The sequence below is a fragment of the Topomyia yanbarensis genome, chromosome 3 (assembly GCF_030247195.1).
Source record: "Topomyia yanbarensis strain Yona2022 chromosome 3, ASM3024719v1, whole genome shotgun sequence".
In the NCBI taxonomy this organism is placed as follows: domain Eukaryota; kingdom Metazoa; phylum Arthropoda; class Insecta; order Diptera; family Culicidae; genus Topomyia; species Topomyia yanbarensis.
Genome location: NC_080672.1, coordinates 232,474,409 through 232,495,815, shown reverse-complemented (window position 1 = coordinate 232,495,815; position 21,407 = coordinate 232,474,409). Strand labels below are relative to the sequence as shown.

General features: G+C 36.2%; 1 protein-coding gene across 1 annotated transcript; it reads left to right on the top strand.

Moving 5' to 3' along the window:
- Window positions 1-5,104: 5,104 nt before the first annotated feature.
- LOC131687760 (tigger transposable element-derived protein 2-like) lies at window positions 5,105-5,968 on the top strand. Its single transcript, XM_058971852.1, has one exon. The coding sequence runs from the start codon at window positions 5,105-5,107 to the stop codon at window positions 5,966-5,968; it is 864 nt and encodes a 287-aa protein (XP_058827835.1).
- The last annotated feature ends 15,439 nt before the right edge of the window (window positions 5,969-21,407 follow it).

The following is a 21,407-nucleotide window of genomic DNA, read 5'->3' as shown; positions in this document are numbered from 1 at the left end:
TCGCATTCTGCAAATTTAAGACTTTTTTGGGAGTATTCTCATGTCAAAAGCAAATATTTTCTAAAGTCCCCCGAAATCAAATTTATTTTGATTACATAACTATATTAAGAAGATTATGTGAAAAATTCAGAATGGAACTCGAAGTGTTACGAGACATTTCAGTTATAACAGGCCTTTCGCTGGGCGTTTAGTGTAAAATTGCCATGTTTTATGTTTATAATTGTAATATCTCGCAAAGAATTCCACTGCCAAATTTTTACACAATCTTTTTAACACGATTTTAATACTTAAATAAAATAATAAATAAAAAATTTGGTCCAGCCTTAAAAAAATTCAATTTGTTTCAAGTAATTGCAAATTTCATAAGTTATATAACAAAAAAATTGTGATTTTTTTTGGTAAGCTTATTTGAAAACGCAACTTTTTTATTTAATATTTTTTTCCATATATCGAGTCGTTTCCGAGTTATCAGTGATTGAAAAATGTTCAATTTTATAGACTTCAAAAGTTCAAAAGCGAATAGCTTGAAAAAAATATAATATTTAGCCAAACCAAAAAATACGTGTCAATTATTTTTAGCTAAAGAATGTAAGAAAACAGTTTGGAAGATGCTTGACGTTTATATTAAACGCACATTGCTCTAATCTATTACAGAAATTCAATTTGCGTATGATTTAACTAACTTTCTTTATTCAGGCCAATATCTAGCATAAAATGAGTTTTGTTAGATACCATTACTAGCGATAAATGTTAATTTTGGGACAGTTTTTGTACTCAGTTTTCTATGAAACTTCTAATTTTTTATTATACAATTCGTTTACTTGAGTCGGTTCAATGCATTAGCTAAATGAAGCCTTGAGTCTTTAATATATTTCCACGATGTAAACAATGAAAATGATAAAACGCTAATGGTTGTCCAACAGATCTCGTGCGATTGACCTGTTTACTGATTGAGAAATATTTTTCATAACCAACCGCGTCTTGGTGGTCGTTCATATCTATCTTGTACACTTCCGTATTATTATCGTGGTAACTGCTATGGACATGGCAGTTCGCGAATATCTGATTTCATTTTTGTTTTGTCCCCTTACGGGCCACCAGTGTCGACTTCCTCAATGATAATGCTGACTGTTAATTTTGAGATACTAGACGCAGTTTTTGCCGTCAATATTATATGAACAGCAGCCACAAATTTGGCAATTGTTTGTTTTTCAGGTAATCGTATTGGAGACTATGGATGTGCAAAGATGTAACGTGTATGATGATATTATCGCATTGCGTTTTGTGCGTGCAGGGTCAGCTAGGACGAAATCCTAGCTGACCCTACCCGTCTAATTCCTAGATGAGTCCTTTATAATAAATTACATTTTTTCCAAATGTGACAGGAATCTTTTAATGGCCACGGTTCAAAGAAGTTAAGTTTGTTTATTGGGGCTTTAACCTCCTGGTCGTTCGCCCGCGGTTCAAGTAAGAGGTATCAGATCTTGTAGACGAACATTGATTTTCTCATCATCCATATATATGAGAATCAACCACGTATTACAAGTTGCAAAATGACTGGTTTCGCCTAGGCTAATTTGTTGAGTAACATAAGTACTGAATGCCTGACAAGGTAGAACTCGTTAAAGGCGATGTTCGTAAGCATAACCTCTATTTTCACCTTCAGCAAATATTCCCCATCATGAAATTCGGTTATGTAAAAATTCCAGAAGTCAATAGCCTCCACGTTTGGCTGGAGCACCACTTCTTGCTTCTACGATTCAATCATCCGACGGATCACCCCAGCAAGAATTAAAGTAACAGTTTCTTTTGTTCTTCCGACGAGTCACACAATATGAAAGGAAGTGTGTTATCAGACTCGGCATACTGAGTAGATATCGTGACCGATGTCTTCGGTGGCTCGAAATAGCAATCTTCCTCACCATTCTCCCATTAATTTGTTGAAACCAAACAAGATACAATTTTTTTACGAGTTACCGAAAAACATGTTGCTTCTTAAATTTATTTTTGAAAAGTTTCGGGGGGGGCTTTAGCCCCCTAGCCCCCCCTCTGGCTACGTGCCTGTACGGTATGGTTCGAAAACGCGTTACTTCCCGTCCCTGTTTTTTGCCGGTTCGCTTTTCTTTTTTTTTCTAACAGCGTGATGTTATATTTGAAAGATGCTTTTTGTTAGATATATTTGAACGACACGTTTTACTACATCAGATTCAATGAAAATTTACAGGTTTCTTTCAAATTGTTGTAAAATGACTGATGCAACTAGCAACATAAGTGACCTTAAAGTTCAGATGTGATCGTCATAAACAGCCAGATTTGAAAGGCATTAGTTTTGGCTCTTGATTTTTTTGCTGCCTGTAAGCGGAATCGATAGTAGTAAATAAAATAATAAGGGAAAGGTTATGGCATATCCGTTATTTCTGGCGCGTTTATTTACCAAGCGTTGACACGCTTTATTGCATTTTCAACAAAGCATGTTCAGGAGTGTTTCAGTTGTAGATTCATAATTTTGACAGTTCCATAAAATAGAACTGAAAATTTTAAAACTAGAACTTGCTTTCCCCAGCAGGAGTTTTAGCGGATGTTCTATTCAGTTTAAAATTCAAGCCTCGCCATGCCTTCAGCGTTACTGCATTCAAATTTATTTTTCCCCAGTCCATCGGGTCTAAGTGTCTGTGCTGAAAGCTTTGCATGTATTTAAAACACAGTTCTAAACATGTTTTAAAATCAGCAATGAATAGAACGGCATCGTATAACAGTTTCAAATTTTAAAACAAAACTGTTCGATATTAAAAAACAAAACGCTCTGCTGGGGACGTGAATGTTTCAGTTCCAATTCTACTTTGAAACTCCTATACAAAATAAAACACTCCTGAACATGCCCTTAACTTTTGGTTGGTGTTCACTAACCAACAGTGTAGAGTTTTAAAATGTTATTTTTGTGCCCTAGCGTTTTGCGGTTAGTTCGGAAAATTTTCGTTATTTCCAAACGCGTTTTTTCGATTCCAAACAAATTCAAATAGAGACTTACTCTATTCAGTAGAGTTGTAGCTAATTCTAATACCAACAAAGGAATATGCTGAGAACACTTCTAAAGTCATAAAGAGGCTGATTATGTTATGTGGATGTCGAGATTCTATGTATGAATAAATGTTGGGTTAACCAAATCGGTTACTATATTGTCATGATGTAATCACTGTAGTGTAGTGAGTAGCTTTGTTTGATTAGAAGCACAAGTTCCAGTTTACTAGCTCCCACTCCCTCAGGCCGCCAAAGCTTTATGTTTTTTATGACAAAGTTTTAGAACGAGTAAGGTAAACAACAATTTTTGAAAGACTTGTTTTCACTGCCAATTGGCTGATTTCACAAGCAATCTCAAAATCGTTGAGCGGACGTTGTATGGCTGTTTTTGTTTTTTTTTTCAATAATCAAACCGCAAGTTAATACACTAATGTGATGTTATGTAATATATTTTTGCATTTGCGAAATTGTTTATTAATTACAAATACAACTCAAACTGATCTAATTGACTGATATTGTACTTTGAGTAATCAAATTTTTCGAATTTGTTCAGTATTCATTTTGTTAACTTCTAATTTTATCAGATTTTCATATCACAAAATAATTAGTCTAGAACATCGAAATAGTAGGTATAGGTCGTATATTATTATTCCAAATAACAATTGGCTTAATAAACAGAATTGGTCAGTAAAAATTATTTTATGGAAACATGATTTTGTGACGCTAAAAAAGTCACCTTTTTCCTAGCGTTACTAGAGGCAGGCATTGCATTTATCGCTCATATGAGTAAATGCGCCCGGATAGTTTGCTACTGTGACAATAAAAACTCACATTTTCACACGAAAAGTTATTGGCACTCACACAACTTCTCCGGATAAATACAACGTGTTACAGTTTCGACCCGTTTTTATAAACTCCCGGTTTTATGCACCCCCGATTTTATGCACCCCCGATTTTATAAACTTTTCGTACCCGATTTTATCAACCTCATAAAATTAAAGGTTTTTGCTCACACTTAAGATGTATAATCTTATAATAGTTGAGTGTTGAGTGAATGAGTACATAAACTGTTAGAATGTGGTAAATATCTCATTTTGTAAGATAACTTATCTAAAATTGCTTCTTTTAAAGAGAGTTTTTTTATTAGATGCCCAGTATCTGGAGATTCTTTTTAATTTTTATGTGCTTGTCACCAGATGGCCTGTGTATGTGTGTTGTGTATTTCTGTTTTGCCTGAGTTTCAGAGAGTAAATTAAAGCTGCACATAGAATGACAGTTGCTCTTGACAATCCGTGATATAAACTACTCGTGCACTAAAAATATTTGTTCTAAATTTGTTGATAATTCATTATCGGTAACTGAAGTGTTGTTATATGTTAAAGAAGCTAAAAATTAACTTGAATTCTAGAGTATGCCAAGTAGGAGTATTGAGAAGAGACAGCGTAAATCGCTGACATTGCACGACAAGGTAAACATCCTGAACTCCCTGAAGAATCCAGAGGTAAGAAAAATTGATTTAGCTAGACAGTACGGCGTGGATAAGTCAACTATTCGTGCTATCGAAAAGAATGCTGCGTCGATCTTATCTGCCGTTACGAGTAAGCCTGGTAAAAAGTTTAAGTACGCTTCTTCTGGGAAGTACCGGATGTTGGAGGATGCTTTATTTCTTTGGTTTTTGAATCAAAGACGTCTGAATCACGCTGTATCAACATCTTTTTTGATCGAAAAAGCCAGAAAACTCGCTCCAAAATGCTCTGTTCCTGACACATTCGCCTTCTCACTTCATTGGGCACACAATTTTAAAGTGCGCTATGGAATCAGGCGGCTAAAACAATGTGGGGAAATTTTGTCTTGTCCAATGAACTGTATTGGTGAATTTCGCGAAAAATTCCTCGAAGAAATTGCAGTGAGGGAATTAACAATTGACATGATTTACAACGCTGATGAGTCCGGATTGTTTTATAAAATAACACCAAGTCATACATTGGTAGGTCCTAGCGAGCGAAGTGCAGCAGGACGTAAGGTATCCAAAGACCGCGTGACGTTTATGCCATGTTGCAATGTGTCGGGAACTCATAAATTGGCCATGGTTGTTATAGGAAAATCTAAAAATCCACGTGCCCTCAAAAACGTTAATATACCAGTTATCTACATGTCATCTAAAAATGCTTGGATGACCAGAGAATTGTTTCGAAATTGGTTTTTTGAAAACTTTGTACCAGAAGTTCGAGAGTTTGCTTCGCAAAATAACATCGCACCAAAGGCGATTCTACTGCTGGATAACTGTTCGGCACATCACACTAATGACGAATTATCCAGTGAAGATGGGCAAATACAAGTCTTCTTTCTTCCGCCGAATGTTACAGCCGCTATACAACCAATGGACCAGAACGTTATTCAAAATATTAAGTTGAAGTATCAACAAAAATTAATGCTGGAGCTAATCGCTAATGACGATGATACGAAAATACAAGAACGACTCTCAAAAATTAACATGAAAGATATTTGCTTTTGGATTCATGAAGCTTGGCAAAATGTCGAAACAAAGGTCATACGTCAGTCATGGAGAAACATTGGATATATCAATGAAAACAAGCTAATTGACATCGATGACTTACCACTGACAAAACTACTGAACGCAGTACCGAATGAACCCATTATACCACATAACATAGAAGAGCGTTATAGTTGCAAGGTTTTGACAGAAGAAGATATTTTGAAGCTTGTCACAGAAGCAACAGTTAGTGACGACATGGAACCTGACGAATCTGCTGAAGAACAACAATCTGTTGAATCTGAACGAGCAGATATACTACTCAAAAATCCTGGCAGCTTTACGGTAATAGAACATTTCGATAAAGTGATCGAATGGGCCGAAGAGGGTTCTCAACCCATAGGTTTTGTTTCTGCGTCGTCTCAGGGAAAGAGCTCTTATGGAGATTGTCAATAAGAATCCAGTTTCACTATAAAGTTGATTGCAATTAATTTTTATTTTTATGTATCTACTATGTTGACATGTACAAATGAATTGGTGTACTTTAATTTACGAACTGAAATAAAACAGAGCAACTTTAGTATTTAACACAATTTAAGGCGAAAAAAGGCGGTAACTTTATTGAAAGCGCTTCCTTTTTACGTCGAATTAAATAAAATTCGCTTGTTAGTTTTGAGGGCATCAATCATCAAGTCTTGTTTATGGAATACTTGGTTATCGACAACGAGTTTATCTAGAAAATCTGGACATTTAATGAAGTCTGACGTACCCTTTTCATCAACAACCAATTATGGTCGACTAGGAAGCAAAAGGCTGTTCGCACTGACAGGTGATCCGGATTCGTATTTCAATAACCAGTCAGCAGCAGTTTCTCGGTTGTTTAAAACCATTATAAATGAGAAATGCCATAAAAAAAAATTTCCCGATTTTATCAACTTCCCTATTTTAAAAACCAAAATTTTCCGGTTGGTTGATAAAAACGGGTCATTACTGTATTTCTTATTTGCGTTCGCTGCTTTGCTATCGTTATTCCAAAACACGAAAAAACAAGTCTATCATACTTCTTTGCCGCTTTTCTTTGTAATTAAGTGTATTTTTTGTTTTTTTGAAGTTTTAATTGATTTCCACGAAATTAAAATTTTATGACTTTCTCCGGTGAGAAGGAAAAAGTCAAATAAACTTTATCCGGAAAATCATTCTCACGCTATTTGTGGAGACGCAGAATTTTGCGACTCATCTTACCTCGGAAAAGTTGGACATCGGATAAGCTACTTTTCGCGTGAGTGAGAGAGAATTACAATGCCTGACTAGAGGTAAACAGTGATTGTCTACCTTTTGAGATACTGCGCGCCCTTTGTGGATTAGAGAAAGGATCAAATCGACTAAAAATTCACCCTTTAGGGTTACAAAATTGCCTATTACCCATAAATTACATTCAAGAATTGTGTGTATTCCCTCCGACCGGTTGTTTGTCAGCTGAGCTGCTTTCGCTTTTTCGTGGAAAATAGTCGCGCGATCGATTTCCATATCGTATTTTGCTGCCATTCGCTTTTATCAGTTATAGTGCACTGTTTTCAGATCGTACATTTTACATCGCTGGTGATATTATAGATAAAAAGCCGATTTTTCGCCCGATTAAACGAACTATCCGTTTGTTCTATCATTCGGTGCTACCGCTTCTATACAGTCGAAAACAAAAGAACGTTATTCTTCATCATACCAGCTGTATTGAACAAGAGAAAGTCGTGCTGATTGAAGATGTTTTGCTGCGAATGTGCCTTGCCTATCAAGCCTGGAGGGGTAACCATTTCTTGTGATGGATTTTGTCAGGATATTTATAATGCAGAATGTGCTGTGCTGACTACTGCAGAGGTCACCTGCTGCAACAGGTACAAGAATATCTGGTGGATGTGTACCCCGTGTACGACGATCATGGACGGCGTTCGCAAGATGCAGGCTTTTCGAGATAAACGCGAGGCGATCACCGATGCTACTTCATTTACCCCTACTCATGCGGCTACTGTTGCTGTCGATGTAAATACTGAGACAAACAAATACAGTACTGATATAATCAAAGAAGTGTCGAACATGAAAAACGAAATCGCTGCAATTCGTGAATCAATTACCCAAATGGCTGGAATCACCTCTAGCTCAATCAATTCCGCAAATGTCGTCCACTCGATTGAAACAAGGGTGTAGGGTTGCTGGTTCTTTGGAGTCAAGTAATTCTACAAATCTTTGTTGGCTATTCTTTACGCGTGTCAAGAACACAGTGAGTGAGAAAGATATTGCTACTCTGGTCGCAGAATCACTCGGAACTAATGCTGCAATTCTGAAGAAGCTCGTACCTGAATGGAAGGACGAGTCATTAATGCCGTTCATTTCATTCAAAGTAGGAATTGACGCAAGGCTAAGAAAAATAGCACTATCTCCATCAACATGGCCATTAGGACTCTGTTTCCGACAATTTCACGAAAAGTTTGACATTTGGGAGCCCCCAGAGCGCTGAATTTGTAAATTAATTTTGTTTGGAATACTGTATTGTTACCTTTGCTTGTTCCTCGATTGTCTGTGTTGTTATATATTGTTACTGTACATGGTAAATAATTTTAAGTAACAGTTTGTATGGCAGAATTAGCCAAAGACGAAGGAATAAAAATGAATAAATAAATTTGTTGGTTGTTATTGGGATTCAATTCAATACATTCAAGAATTGTTGGTTGTTATTGGGATTCAATCGCCCTCACCTTTATAATTTTAGCGCGCACATAGCGTTGCTGTCTCTAATATGTACCGTTCGAACCGTTCTGGCCCGCCACAACGCCCCGTTACCCATGCCTTTAACTTATAGGGTAATGAGCTTATTTTTACTTGTTTCTATGAACACCCTACCTATTTTAAGCCGTTCGTTATAGCAGGGTTTGCCATCTTTGTTCAACGCATTGGGTGAAATGGTAGGGCGACTACTGGGGCACTCAATTCGAATTTTCGTTGCGCTCAAACACGAGCATTTCATTGTTTTCAGGGCATTTGTGTTATTATATTGATTCTCAACAACGAAGCAAAGCTCTTGATGCCAATTCATACGCATTCCATCGATTGTAGGCCGAGTAATTAATGAATTAGTGAGGTACCTTCCTTAATAGGGTGAAAATAGTCACTTTACCATATGTAAAAGTAATGGTAGTGGGCCTTCTAAGAGATGGATATACTGGATATATTTCTACTAGAATTCATTTAACATTCAATATGTTGAACACCCAGAAATGGAACTAAAAATCGCAACGAAAGACGTTGTAACAATGGGAAAAATTGACAAGTGCTCTAAGCATCAGATGCTCGAGAAAACATGGAAACCGAGTGACTATCTATCGAGCCAGTAGGAGACAAAACTATTCTGATAGAACAACATTTCTGCATTGCCTTACAAATTTTAAGTTACAATATTACATCATCACAAAGTGTTAGGAAGTTGATAGAACTGTTGATCATCGGCAATTGTCGCGTCTTCGCGTTTGAATAACTAGATATTTCAATGGTTATCAAAGTTGCTAAACTTTCGCATTCTTTAGTTCTCCATTTTAGAAAGTTTTGAACTATTGGCAGCACATATCACGTTTGCAACTCTTCTTTTTAGCAATCTCAATATAACCAATCATGCTAAAAATAGAAAACAGAAGGTAGTTTTACTCCCCCCGCATCACCTTGTATACGCTGGACAAAATATATATATATATATATATATATATATATATATATATATATATATATATATATATATATATATATATATATATATATATATATATATATATATATATATATATATATATATATATATATATATATATATATATATATATATATATATATATATATATATATATATATATATATATATATATATATATATATATATATATATATATATATATATATATATATATATATATATATATATATATATATATATAGAGCTCAAGCCAGTTTACTGTTGCATCTCTCCTTTTTTATGTGTTCATTACAGCAAATTAAGTTTGCAAGTGCTGCCCACGCATCATTGTGCAATCCATTTTTTCATTGGACGGGCGTAATCCTCAAAAAGGCAAGCTAAAATCAAGGCTTAAACAAGCATTGCTCCTTAGACCCAGGGATATTAAGTCTTTTTTTGGCTTTCTATCATTGAGAGAATTGAAAGCCCGAAAAAGCTCGATCAATTCTGTTCATAATTACAAGTTTATTCAAATTAGAGAATAATTATTGTAACCCGCCGTGCTTCTGAGACCACTTGCCTTTCTGCAGGTTAAAGAATATTAGTAATACATATATTTTAAACATGGTATACAACACATAAATGATCTGATAGAACGTTTGAAAGATAAGTAATTATTGTATTCATCATTAAAGTTGTTTTGAAAAAGGGATATTTTGAAATTAGTGTACCAGGGATTATGCAATGAAAGCAGATGCGTGCCCTAAGAGACATGGTCTTCTACAATTTACAAGCTACTACAAGCTTTTTGAGCGATTTAGTGGAGGGGTTAAGACATGGTCTTTATTAAACACATTAATATAGGTTCAAGTAAATTTTATTAATAACTCGGCCTGCAAGAAATGGATTGCGTTAAAATTGTTGTCAATATGATGGCTTCATTCGTCAGTACAGTATTAAAATTCGGACAAAAAACAGGTGTTACACGCAAGCCAATGATTAAATTTTAAAAGCATTTATAGTATTTTTTATAGAAGTGCACGAGAAACCTAAATGATTATTGAATTAGTTTATTTGCACCCTGCGAATTTGGTTAGCGTATCATCTACTATCCCCACAAACTAATCACTGTGAACACCATAAAAGCACCTAACAAGAATTCTTTTTAATCAGTTTGATTTTCCATTGCGTCTGAGCTAGAAAATATATTAGCTTCCCAGAGAAATGTGCCATGTGCACCTCAGAGAGCTTGGAAGCGCCCTACGAGTTAGGATAAACTATCCACTACCATCTCATGTGCTCAAATACTCATACCAACGCACCAGAGAGATACAGTATATACGCCCCAGAAAATCTGAAAGCACCCGGCAAGTTAGGATAGACTATTCGTATAATGCCCCATAAGAATACTAGCTACCCGTTAGCCCAACATACTCATACTACCGACCCATAGAGCCGTAAAACGCCCTGCAACTTAAGATAGACTATTACCGCCTCATAAGCTCGAATACTCATTTATATGCGCCTCAAAGATACTGAAACCGGTTGAAAGCGCCTTGTAAGTTTGGAAGGTTTATTGCCTACCTACCTAATTGCCAGGCGAGCCATTAGAACATCATACTAGCTCTCCAGCGAGTGTGGAAGCGCTCTACAAGATATGGGCATATCATACCAGCGCCCCATAGAGTCTCGGAGCGCCGTGCGAACTATGAGAATATCGGACTTGCATCCTAGGGAGTTTAAGAGAGCCCTGCGATCTATGCGAATATCAAACTGGTGCCCGAAAGACTCTGAGAGCACCTTGCGAGCAATGTGAATATCATACTGGCGCCTCATGGAGTCGTATTAGCGCCATAGGGAGCTTGAGAGCGCTTTGTGAGCTATGAGAAGCACCCCAGCGAGTGCGGAAGCGCTCTCCGAGCTATGGAAATATCATACTAGCGCTCCAGAGAATCTTACCCTAGCGCACTCTAAGAGCGCCCTGCGAACGATGAGAACATAAGACTGTCCTCCATTTTTTTCCATAGTATCAATTTCAAAAATTTCAAGCGAGGTGGGCGGGGGTCTAGAATTGTCCAAATGATGTGAAATTTGGCATCTGAGCTTACTTTGACATCTCTCACAATATGAGAGGGGGGCCTTTGAGAATTCAAAAAAAACTTTTTTTTGCAATGCCCTACTAGAGAGTTTCAGATTGCCCTGTGAGCTATGGCTCGAGGGAGTCTGAGGGCACCCAGCGAGTCATGTGAATATCATTATAAAGCCCCATATAGCCAACCTAGCGCCCTGCGAGCTATGAGAATTCCATACTAGCTCTCCAGCGAGTGTGGAAGCGCTCTTCGAGCTATGGGAATATCATACTGGCGTCCTAGAGAGTACGAAAGCGCCCAGCGAACAATGAGAATATCAGACTAGCGCCCTCAAGAGTTTTAGATTACCCTACGAGGTATGGGAACAAAATACTTGCACCAGAGAGAATGTGAGAGCGCCCTGCGAGCAATGTGAATATCATACTAGCGCCCCACAGAGCTACATTAACTCTCTAGAGAGCCTGAGAGCGCCCTGCGAGCTATGAGAATATCAAACTAGCGCCCTAGTGAGTTTTAGAGTGCCCTGCGAGTTATAGGAATATCGTACTGGCGCACGAGAGAACCTGAGAGTGCCCTGCAATCTATGAAAATATTATGCTAGCCCTCCAGAGAATTTGTGGGCGTCCTAGAAACAAAGAGCACATTACACTAGCGCCCTAGAGCCTAGAGCAATGCAATCTATGGGAATATCATACTGGCGCCAGAGAGAACCTGAGGGCGCCCTGCGGACGATGATAGTTTCAAAATATCCTAGAGATTTCGAGAGCGCCCTGCGAGGAATATCAATAAATTGGCATCACTGTTTGCTATATTCCGGTCGTCAGTAGAGCTGATAGTTTTTTTTGACATTTTTAGTGTTTTACACTCGCGATTCTTTTTATTCTTGTTTTATCCGTTTATCGTGTTATTCGGTAGTACGTGTGCATTGAAATTTCGTGAGTTCAAGCACGATTATATCTGCTAGTGTTGATTCGTGAAAGTGATAGTTTTTGTTTGTGATTTTTGTTTTCACTTGACATTATCACTGCACAGTACGTTACGCTCAATTTTTTCGCCAAAAGCGACATCGGCTGGTGGGTAGCTGAGTTGTCGCACGTTGCGTGGAAGTTCGCTTCCATTGACGCACGTTACCCACTAGCGTTTTTCTGCGCATATTGCATACCTATTATCAACTAGCAGCAATCATTAAAAAACCTCATCACCCTCAGATAATTCGCAGTAAGAAATTCCCCATACCTAATATATCATCACTGGAACTGCAGCCACACACAACCAGGTGGCACAACATGCAGAAAGCGAAGCTTTCACCACTAATCAAATTCCGCCAAGCGGAAGACAGCGAAACAAAACGTGAACTACACCGAACGAAGTGACGTAACCATACTAGAACGAAACTAAAACCATAAGGGAATACTACACCAATTTACAAACATTCGACCATTTTACACTAAACAACATTTATTCTACGGTAATGAACGGAGGATTTATATTTCAATTTCATGTTGTATTTTGCTCATATTTAAACTGTCTAGGCCTATCTCTATGTCTGTGTGCGTGTTCTCTCCCTACTGTGCTCATTGACCTGCTTGTGCTTTTCTTCTCATTTCCAAAATCCTCCCAAAGTTCGGTGACGTCACTTCACGGCTCCAGCGTATCAATCAGCTATTGCTTTGCACCCGGGTGACTAATTAAATGGGTTGTGTGTGGCGTTTGTGAATGACGGACTAAAACATAATGGCGGACACACAACCTCAAATCATGGACGCGTCCCTAATTATCGCCGTCCGTGAACGACTTCTCGAGCGTTTTGCGCTCTGACGGCTTAAATCACTGTGGCGTCCTCCCTGGACGCCACCCTTCACTTTTAACTATCAAGAACGGTATGACTCATCCAATCTGCTTTTGTTGGTTTCTGCTTCTGTCGATCGTTCTGCGATGCGGTGACTGATTCGATGACGGGCGATCACATTGATCGGCCTCGCCGGTTTCTTACCAGCGGTTGTTGGTTGCTGATTTATGATTTAATCGGCCGGAAAAGCTGCGATGGTTTTCCGGTGGCTGAAGGAAACGGTTTATCGATGGACCGTTCTTCCTTCCGGCGGCGTATCGGTGCCGGGTACAACTTCGCCCTGCGTTTGGACCTGCGCGCGTGTGATTTTGTCCTCTCTCCTTCCTCTCGTTCGTAGAATCTGTGCAAAATGAAAAGTGCCGTGTGACTATTGGACAACGGGGTCATTAACACACGTGGGGTCAATGGCACGAAACTTTGAGCACATTTACCTTTTCTGATATTTCTTCTGAACACACTACGTACTATCACGTCACATTAATTACTTTGGACAACTACAGCGGACAAACCACGCGAGCTTCCAAAACGTTTGGCGGACTGGGACGAAATGGACTAGCAGCGTTAATCCTCAGATTAGGGAAGGTAATTTCGTACGAACTTACAGGAAGTACGTATTTTCCCGCAAATTTCTTCGGGCAAGTTCGGAAATCAACGACCCTAGTAGCTGTTTTATTCTGTCAGCTAACCTTTGGTTCTATCTGTCCCTTTCCATCATGCATTCCAAGCGAAGGATCGTCATGGTTTTCGTCTTCAGGAGAATCTCAACAGGCAATTTAGTTTATTCCCCTCGCGGAGAGGAGTATTTGCTAGGGTGTTGCGCAAGAGTCGATCAACGGTAGGTTGTCTAACTCTTGGCGCAAACAAATCAGACTGGTTCTACTAAATTTGAAAAATGTTGCTGAATATGACCTGACCGCTACATAACACCAGGCTTGTTTTACGAAAATTTGGTATTAAAATTAATACCAAATTTTCGTAAGGGACAATTTTACGAAAAATGACTAAAACTAACAATAGAAAAAAAACCGATTTAATCCACCTAGCAGTGAGATGAGACATTTCTTACACATATCACTGTTGTATCATTAAGTAGTTTGCAGAACTCATGCGAAGTAGTAAATCAAAATTAAAAAATACACGAATCAAATTATATTAGCTTAATTAATGAAAATTTAGACTATATATAGAAATATGTATAAGATTAATAGAATAAATTGACTCAAACTAACAAATTGAATGAAATAAATAAATGGAATGACTGAACCTGAAATGAATAAAATTAAAGATATGAACAAAATGAATTAAATGAATCAAATTAACCAAATAAATCAAATGAATCAAATGAATCAAATGAACCAAATGAACCAAATGAACCAAATGAACCAAATGAACCAAATGAACCAAATGAACCAAATGAACCAAATGAACCAAATGAACCAAATGAACCAAATGAACCAAATGAACCAAATGAACCAAATGAACCAAATGAACCAAATGAACCAAATGAACCAAATGAACCAAATGAACCAAATGAACCAAATGAACCAAATGAACCAAATGAACCAAATGAACCAAATGAACCAAATTAACCAAATTAACCAAATTAACCAAATTAACCAAATTAACCAAATTAACCAAATTAACCAAATTAACCAAATTAACCAAATTAACCAAATGAACCAAATGAACCAAATGAACCAAATGAACCAAATTAACCAAATTAACCAAATTAACCAAATTAACCAAATGAACCTAATGAACCTAATGAACCTAATGAACCAAATGAACCAAATGAACCAAATGAACCAAATGAACCAAATGAACCAAATGAACCAAATGAACCAAATGAACCAAATGAACCAAATGAACCAAATGAACCAAATGAACCAAATGAACCAAATATACCAAATGAACCAAATGAATCAAATGAACCAAATGAACCAAATGAATCAAATGCATCAAATGCATCAAATGCATCAAATGAATCAATTGAATCAAATGAATCAAATGAATCAAATGAATCAAATGAATCAAATGAATCAAATGAATCAAATGAATCAAATGAATCAAATGAATCAAATAAATCGAATGAATCAAATGAATCAAATGAATCAAATGAATCAAATGAATCAAATGAATCAAATGAACAAATGAATCAAATGAATCAAATGAATCAAATGAATCAAATGAATCAAATGAATCAAATGAATCAAATGAATCAAATGAATCAAATGAATCAAATGAATCAAATGAATCAAATGAATCAAATGAATCAAATGAATCAAATGAATCAAATGAATCAAATGAATCAAATGAATCAAATGAATCAAATGAATCAAATGAACCATATGAATCAAATGAATCAAATGAATCAAATGAATCAAATGAATCAAATGAATCAAATGAATCAAATGAATCAAATGAATCAAAAGAATCAAATGAATCAAATGAATCAAATGAATCAAATGAATCAAATGAATCAAATGAATCAAATGAATCAAATGAATCAAATGAATCAAATGAATCAAATGAATCAAATGAATTAAATGAATTAAATGAATCAAATGAATCAAAAGAATCAAATGAATCAAATGAATCAAATGAATCAAATGAATCAAATGAATCAAATGAATCAAATGAATCAAATGAATCAAATGAATCAAATGAATCAAATGAATCAAATGAATCAAATGAACCAAATGAACCAAATGAACCAAATGAACCAAATGAACCAAATGAACCAAATGAACCAAATGAATTAAATTAATCAATTTAATTTAAGGGTTCAAATGAATAAAATGAATGGAATTAATAAAGAAAATAAAATGAATGGAATGAACAAAGAAAATAAAATGAATAAAAAATAAATTAAATGAATAAATGAAGCAAACGAACCAAATAAACAAAATGAAGTGAATTGACAAAATGAATAAAAAAGGAAGAAAATGCATTGATTGAAGTGATAAATTAATAGATGTTGTAAGGTTATAAATTAATAAAAAAAATAAATTGTGCCAAAAAAATTATTTGGATGAAATGAATAAAACTGAAAAAATAATCAGGTTAATAAAATGTTCAAAACTCATTACAGATTCGGAAAGTAGACAAAATCTCACGAAAGCCCTTTGAACAGAGAGCAAACGATGGAGAATGCGATTCGTAAAAGAGACAAGTAGATATTTCAAAGTTTTCATTTGAATTAAAATACATAGTGTGAAGTGTCTAGGCTATGTCGATAGCATAAAAGGCGTGCATTCAGTTGATTATAATGCAGTCTCTTTCCAGTCATCCTTATAGCTTGCATATTGTTTCGTTCGGAATTCTCGTTCAGGAAATATGGATAAATAAGCGCTGTACAATCCAATACTGTGAAAAAGAAATGGTTCAAACTGTTAGGATGGCAAAAATGTAGTCAGATCAACTATCTGTCCAATGCATAAACTCTGATTGTAATCCTCGCTAATTTACTTGTACAATATGGAAAATTCGAACGAAACGTGTGCTGAATTATCCAATGCCTCACTACTAATTGTGACTTCCATTGAAACTTCAATTGAAATGTACTTAATATAGAGCAGATATGGACGACGATAATTTAGAAGACACCTTGTACTTGCATACACCATTGAGAGTGGGGACTTTGGGAGACTTATTTTCCCGGATCTAATTCGTGGATATTTTTGGGCTTTGATCCGTTATTTTTCATGAAAGTTCATACCAATACAATGTATGCGCATTTTCAATATCATCACAAAAAGGTGTTCTTAGTTTTCACATGACATATTTGAGCATATGTTTTATTCAAAATTCAATAGAGATACGAAGAGTTGAAATATCGCACGTGTCCCACCTCCCAGTTAAGCCACATATTTTTCTGAGATAGCCAGGAATTTCCTTTATTATAGTGTTTATACAAGCTTTGAATAGAACTGAATTAAATTTGAGTTGATGTAGTTTTCGATGGTCACCTGTCTACCCATAGTGCAACGTTTCGAAATACCAATTTCACCTTAAAAATAGTTTTAGTTTTCCCATAAGGCAAATATTTTGCAAATTTTCTTGGACTACAAATATTTTATTTGAAATGTAGGATGTATTATTAATCTTGTTTCCGCGAATCTCTTGTACACTAAAATGCAAAGAAAATAATAGAGTAACATACGAAAAATAGTTTTGTTCTCTCAAACCTTCACAATTACATCGCACACATGAAATTAACTTGAATATTAATACAGATTAGCAGAGAATCTTATCACACAACTTAGAAATGGATAGAGAAATAGCAAGATAGATGTGAGTCGTGTCAGTTGCCACCAACATGGAGAAAGAGAGAGAGAGAGAGAGAGAGAGAGAGAGAGAGAGAGAGAGAGAGAGAGGGAGAGAAAGAGAGAGAGTGAGATAGAGATGGGGAGGGCATGTGAAGAATGGCAAATGATGGTTCATGCCGAGACCTTATTTTTATATGTATATTATGCGATATATTGATTCTTTACATCCTTATTATAAATAATGTAAGTAGTAATTTTTGCGCCATAACCAATATAATCCAAATTTTGCAAAGAGTTAAATTTTTGCTAGAGTTTTGGGATTCAAAAATACAGTTTATTTCGGTGATGCCATGAGTATAATTGTATGAGAAGTCTTTTATTTCACTACTAGGTGAATTACTTGATGATCTGTATAGTTATATACCATCCAATATTTACTTCACGATTTAACGCAATGCCTAATCCAAGGGACAAATACATGAACTCTAGAAAAAAAATCACTTTGAACGCATTATTTTGTTTTTGAAGTGAACTTACATATTGATTTTTGAGAAATAGTTCAATTATTATGTAGGTAATTCACAAAATGTTTTCAAAATCAAATTCCTTGAATCACGTAGATGTGTTTTCATACTCCGATATTCAAAATCGGTTTAGTTTTGCCCCTAAAACACCAGTAAAGCAATACTCTATATGAAACGCTCTCCTGAAAATTGGTAAGCGAGGAATAGAAATACAAAATGTTTAATATCTCCGTCGCTCGTGAGCGGATTTAATATCTTCGTCGCTCGTGAGCGGATTTTGACAATATATAGCTTGATAGAAAGGTATTTTCACAAGGTTTCTAATTTTGCGCAGGTTGTGGGACCACGCTGCTTTGTTTGAAAGTTATTTACTAAAAACCTGCAATGTTTTGACAAAATGACCTATATCTCATAAAGTAAACAACATATCGAAAAACAAAAATAATAGTGTGAAATGGGCACGTTAGGCCTTTCATTTGAAACTAGTTTCATTCATTGGTTCAGCCATTGCTGAGATAATTACATGACATTTTGTACATACATACATACACACATACACACACATACAGACATTGTCTCAATTTGTCGAGCTGAGTCGATTGGTATATGAGCCTCGGAAAAAGTTTTCAAAGTTTGAGCGAATCCTATACATTTCTTTTGTAAGAAATGTAAAAAAATTAAAGGGTTGTGTACAGGACACGACCACGGTGACATTAAAAATGTATCTTTTTTCAAGAGCGTGCAAATGAATTTTATCTATCACACATATCGACTCACCTTCCTGTTCACTCGCCTGTTTTCATATATTACAATTTGCTATATACCCTCCCCAGCAAAACATAATTTATTGAAGGTCTTTTAACGGTAATCTATTAATTAATCAAGTATCTCACTAGGCGATTGGCATTATTTGGCTGATCCATCTAGTAAAAATTGGCTGGCCTGTCCAGAAAATATATTCAAAACAAAAGTTTCATATTGAGAGCTGTGATGAGGAAGCCCACGCCCGCCAACGGAAATATACAGATTCTCCATGAAATATGAAATTTCATTTTGCATTTAAATTTTCAATAATGTACTAATGAACTTAAGTAAACAATCTTAAGTTTAAGTATTTCTTGATCGATTAGTGGTGGAAAAAATGAAATTATTTGATAAATTACATTGTTATGCAACGTTCGCACTACCAGTTAAAATGGGGTTTTTATGCTATCTTGGTGACATTTTTCTTGTTGCTAATTATTAAAACGTGATATAACTCTGTAGTGTAGACATTGTATTATTAAACCAATTCTGCAGCGTTTTATGTTATATAGGTTTATGTGGTAATAGGACTGACATAATTATATCTTCAGTACAGCGGTTTGTTTCATAATTTAAAACAGATTTATTTTAAAATTTAAATAAGTATAGCCAACCGTTCTATTTGTTGTATACTTTAAAACGCAATTAGAACTGTGTTTTAAATACATAGGGTAGGACAGATATTCTGACTGGATAAACTGGGAAAACAAGTAACGCCCAGTAACGCTTAAGACATGGCTTGAATTTGAATCGAAAAAGAACATCCGCTTCAACTGCTGCTGGGACGGTAAGTTCTGTTTTAAAATTTTCCGTTGTGTGCAGTACGAAACAAGTGTTTGAAATTAGAAAACAAAAAGTTCTGCTGGGAATGTGATTGTTTCCGATGCAATTACACTCAGATTTTTCACGCAGGGGATATAGGCCGTGTAAATGAAAACCGCGTAAATTAAAAAAAAAAACGCGTTAATGAAAACCGCGTAAATTACTACGCTGCTGAACAGTGCAATAACTACAGAAGCACGTTGTCAGATGCCTTACTGATAAAAAACATATAACCGAAATATGAAACATGGAAACCAATAGGCTCTTTACCCTACGCAGCTACAAAGCGCCGTAAACATGGATTAACAAGTTACAACGCACACGCATGCATAAAAATAAATATATTTTTTTTCAAACGCAACACTCTTAAGCAGCACACACCGTATTGAATTAAATCCAAACCACCCTGCCCACCCACTTTGCAAATCATTCTGTGACACCGTGCTGGTACCCGAAAAATCCGCACACGGCCACCGCTGCCGAAAATGCATAGCGTCTACCGCTTATTGTAGTGCCCAGACGCTGCAGCCATGATCTTACCCGTTCGACATAAGAACAAAAACTGATTCAAACGGGTACGCGTCACCTCTATTTATAAACTAACCGTATATGGTTTAGTCACTTAGGTGCGAGTGTGTGCGAATGCCAACGTTGCCGAAACTCGATAGCGCTTATTGCATCGCCCGGAGACGATGTTGCTCCTATGGGATAAGAGCAACAACTGATTTAAACGGACATGTGTTGCTTCTATTTATGACTTTTCGTGTTTCATTGAGCAACTAAGCTGCCCTCTCTTGACGGCTGTGTCTGAGAAATCTGCCTCACGAATGGTAATTTTCCCGTTTTTCGTGAACTTTTTAATTTTACCAATTTCCAAAAGTCTACTTTTATTGGGGAGATATTAAATTATTACCAATATTTAAGTTAGGTGTTTCTGAATCGGTTGGTGTATGAATGATTAAAATCCATCTAGTAATATCAGAGTTATAAGCGTGCAAACCTTACATAGTTTCGTTACATGGGAGATAGTTTAGATTTTAGAATGACACTTAGCCCCAGATAGTAGAGTAAGACATTTTTAATGTCAAAAAATACCACCTCGATTCAGTTCGTCGAGATCGGCAAATGTCTGTGTGTGTATGTATGTGTGTGTATTTAAACTCACACAATTTTCTCAGAGATGGCTGAACCGATTTTCGCAAACTTAGTTTCATCTGAAAGGTATAACGCTCCCATAAGCTGCTATTGAATATTTAGTTGATCCGACTTCCGGTTCCGGAGTTACGGGTTGAAGAGTGCGGTCACACAGCAAATTCAACAAAAACATATTAAAATTGATGTAACATTACTCTAGTTTGCGGGTCTAGATCACTAATGATCAATCAAAGCAGCTTTGACCACATTGGCCACCTATGACGGTTCATGTCGCCCCCGGGGAACCCGCCAAGTTCCTAAGCTAATATCACACCCATTCCCCAAAGAATTCTTTACCGATTTTTACAAACTTGATTTCAAATGAAAGATACAGTAATGCCATTGACTGCTGCTGAATTTCATTCGGTTCTGACTCTTGCTTCCGGAGTTACAGGGGTGTTAGTAAGGATACACTGGAATTTCCTATATAAATCGGTAAAATCGTAATACCTAAGAGGCTAAAAACTATTGAAATGGTCCAAATTACTTCTAGTCGCAGATCTAGATAACTGATTGCCAATCAAACATTCTTTGAATATATTGTCCACTATCGACGATTCCGGAAGTCCGGAATTTTGGGCATATTCTACAATTAAAGTCACATCGGTTCTTCGGTGACCGGTGACTGAACC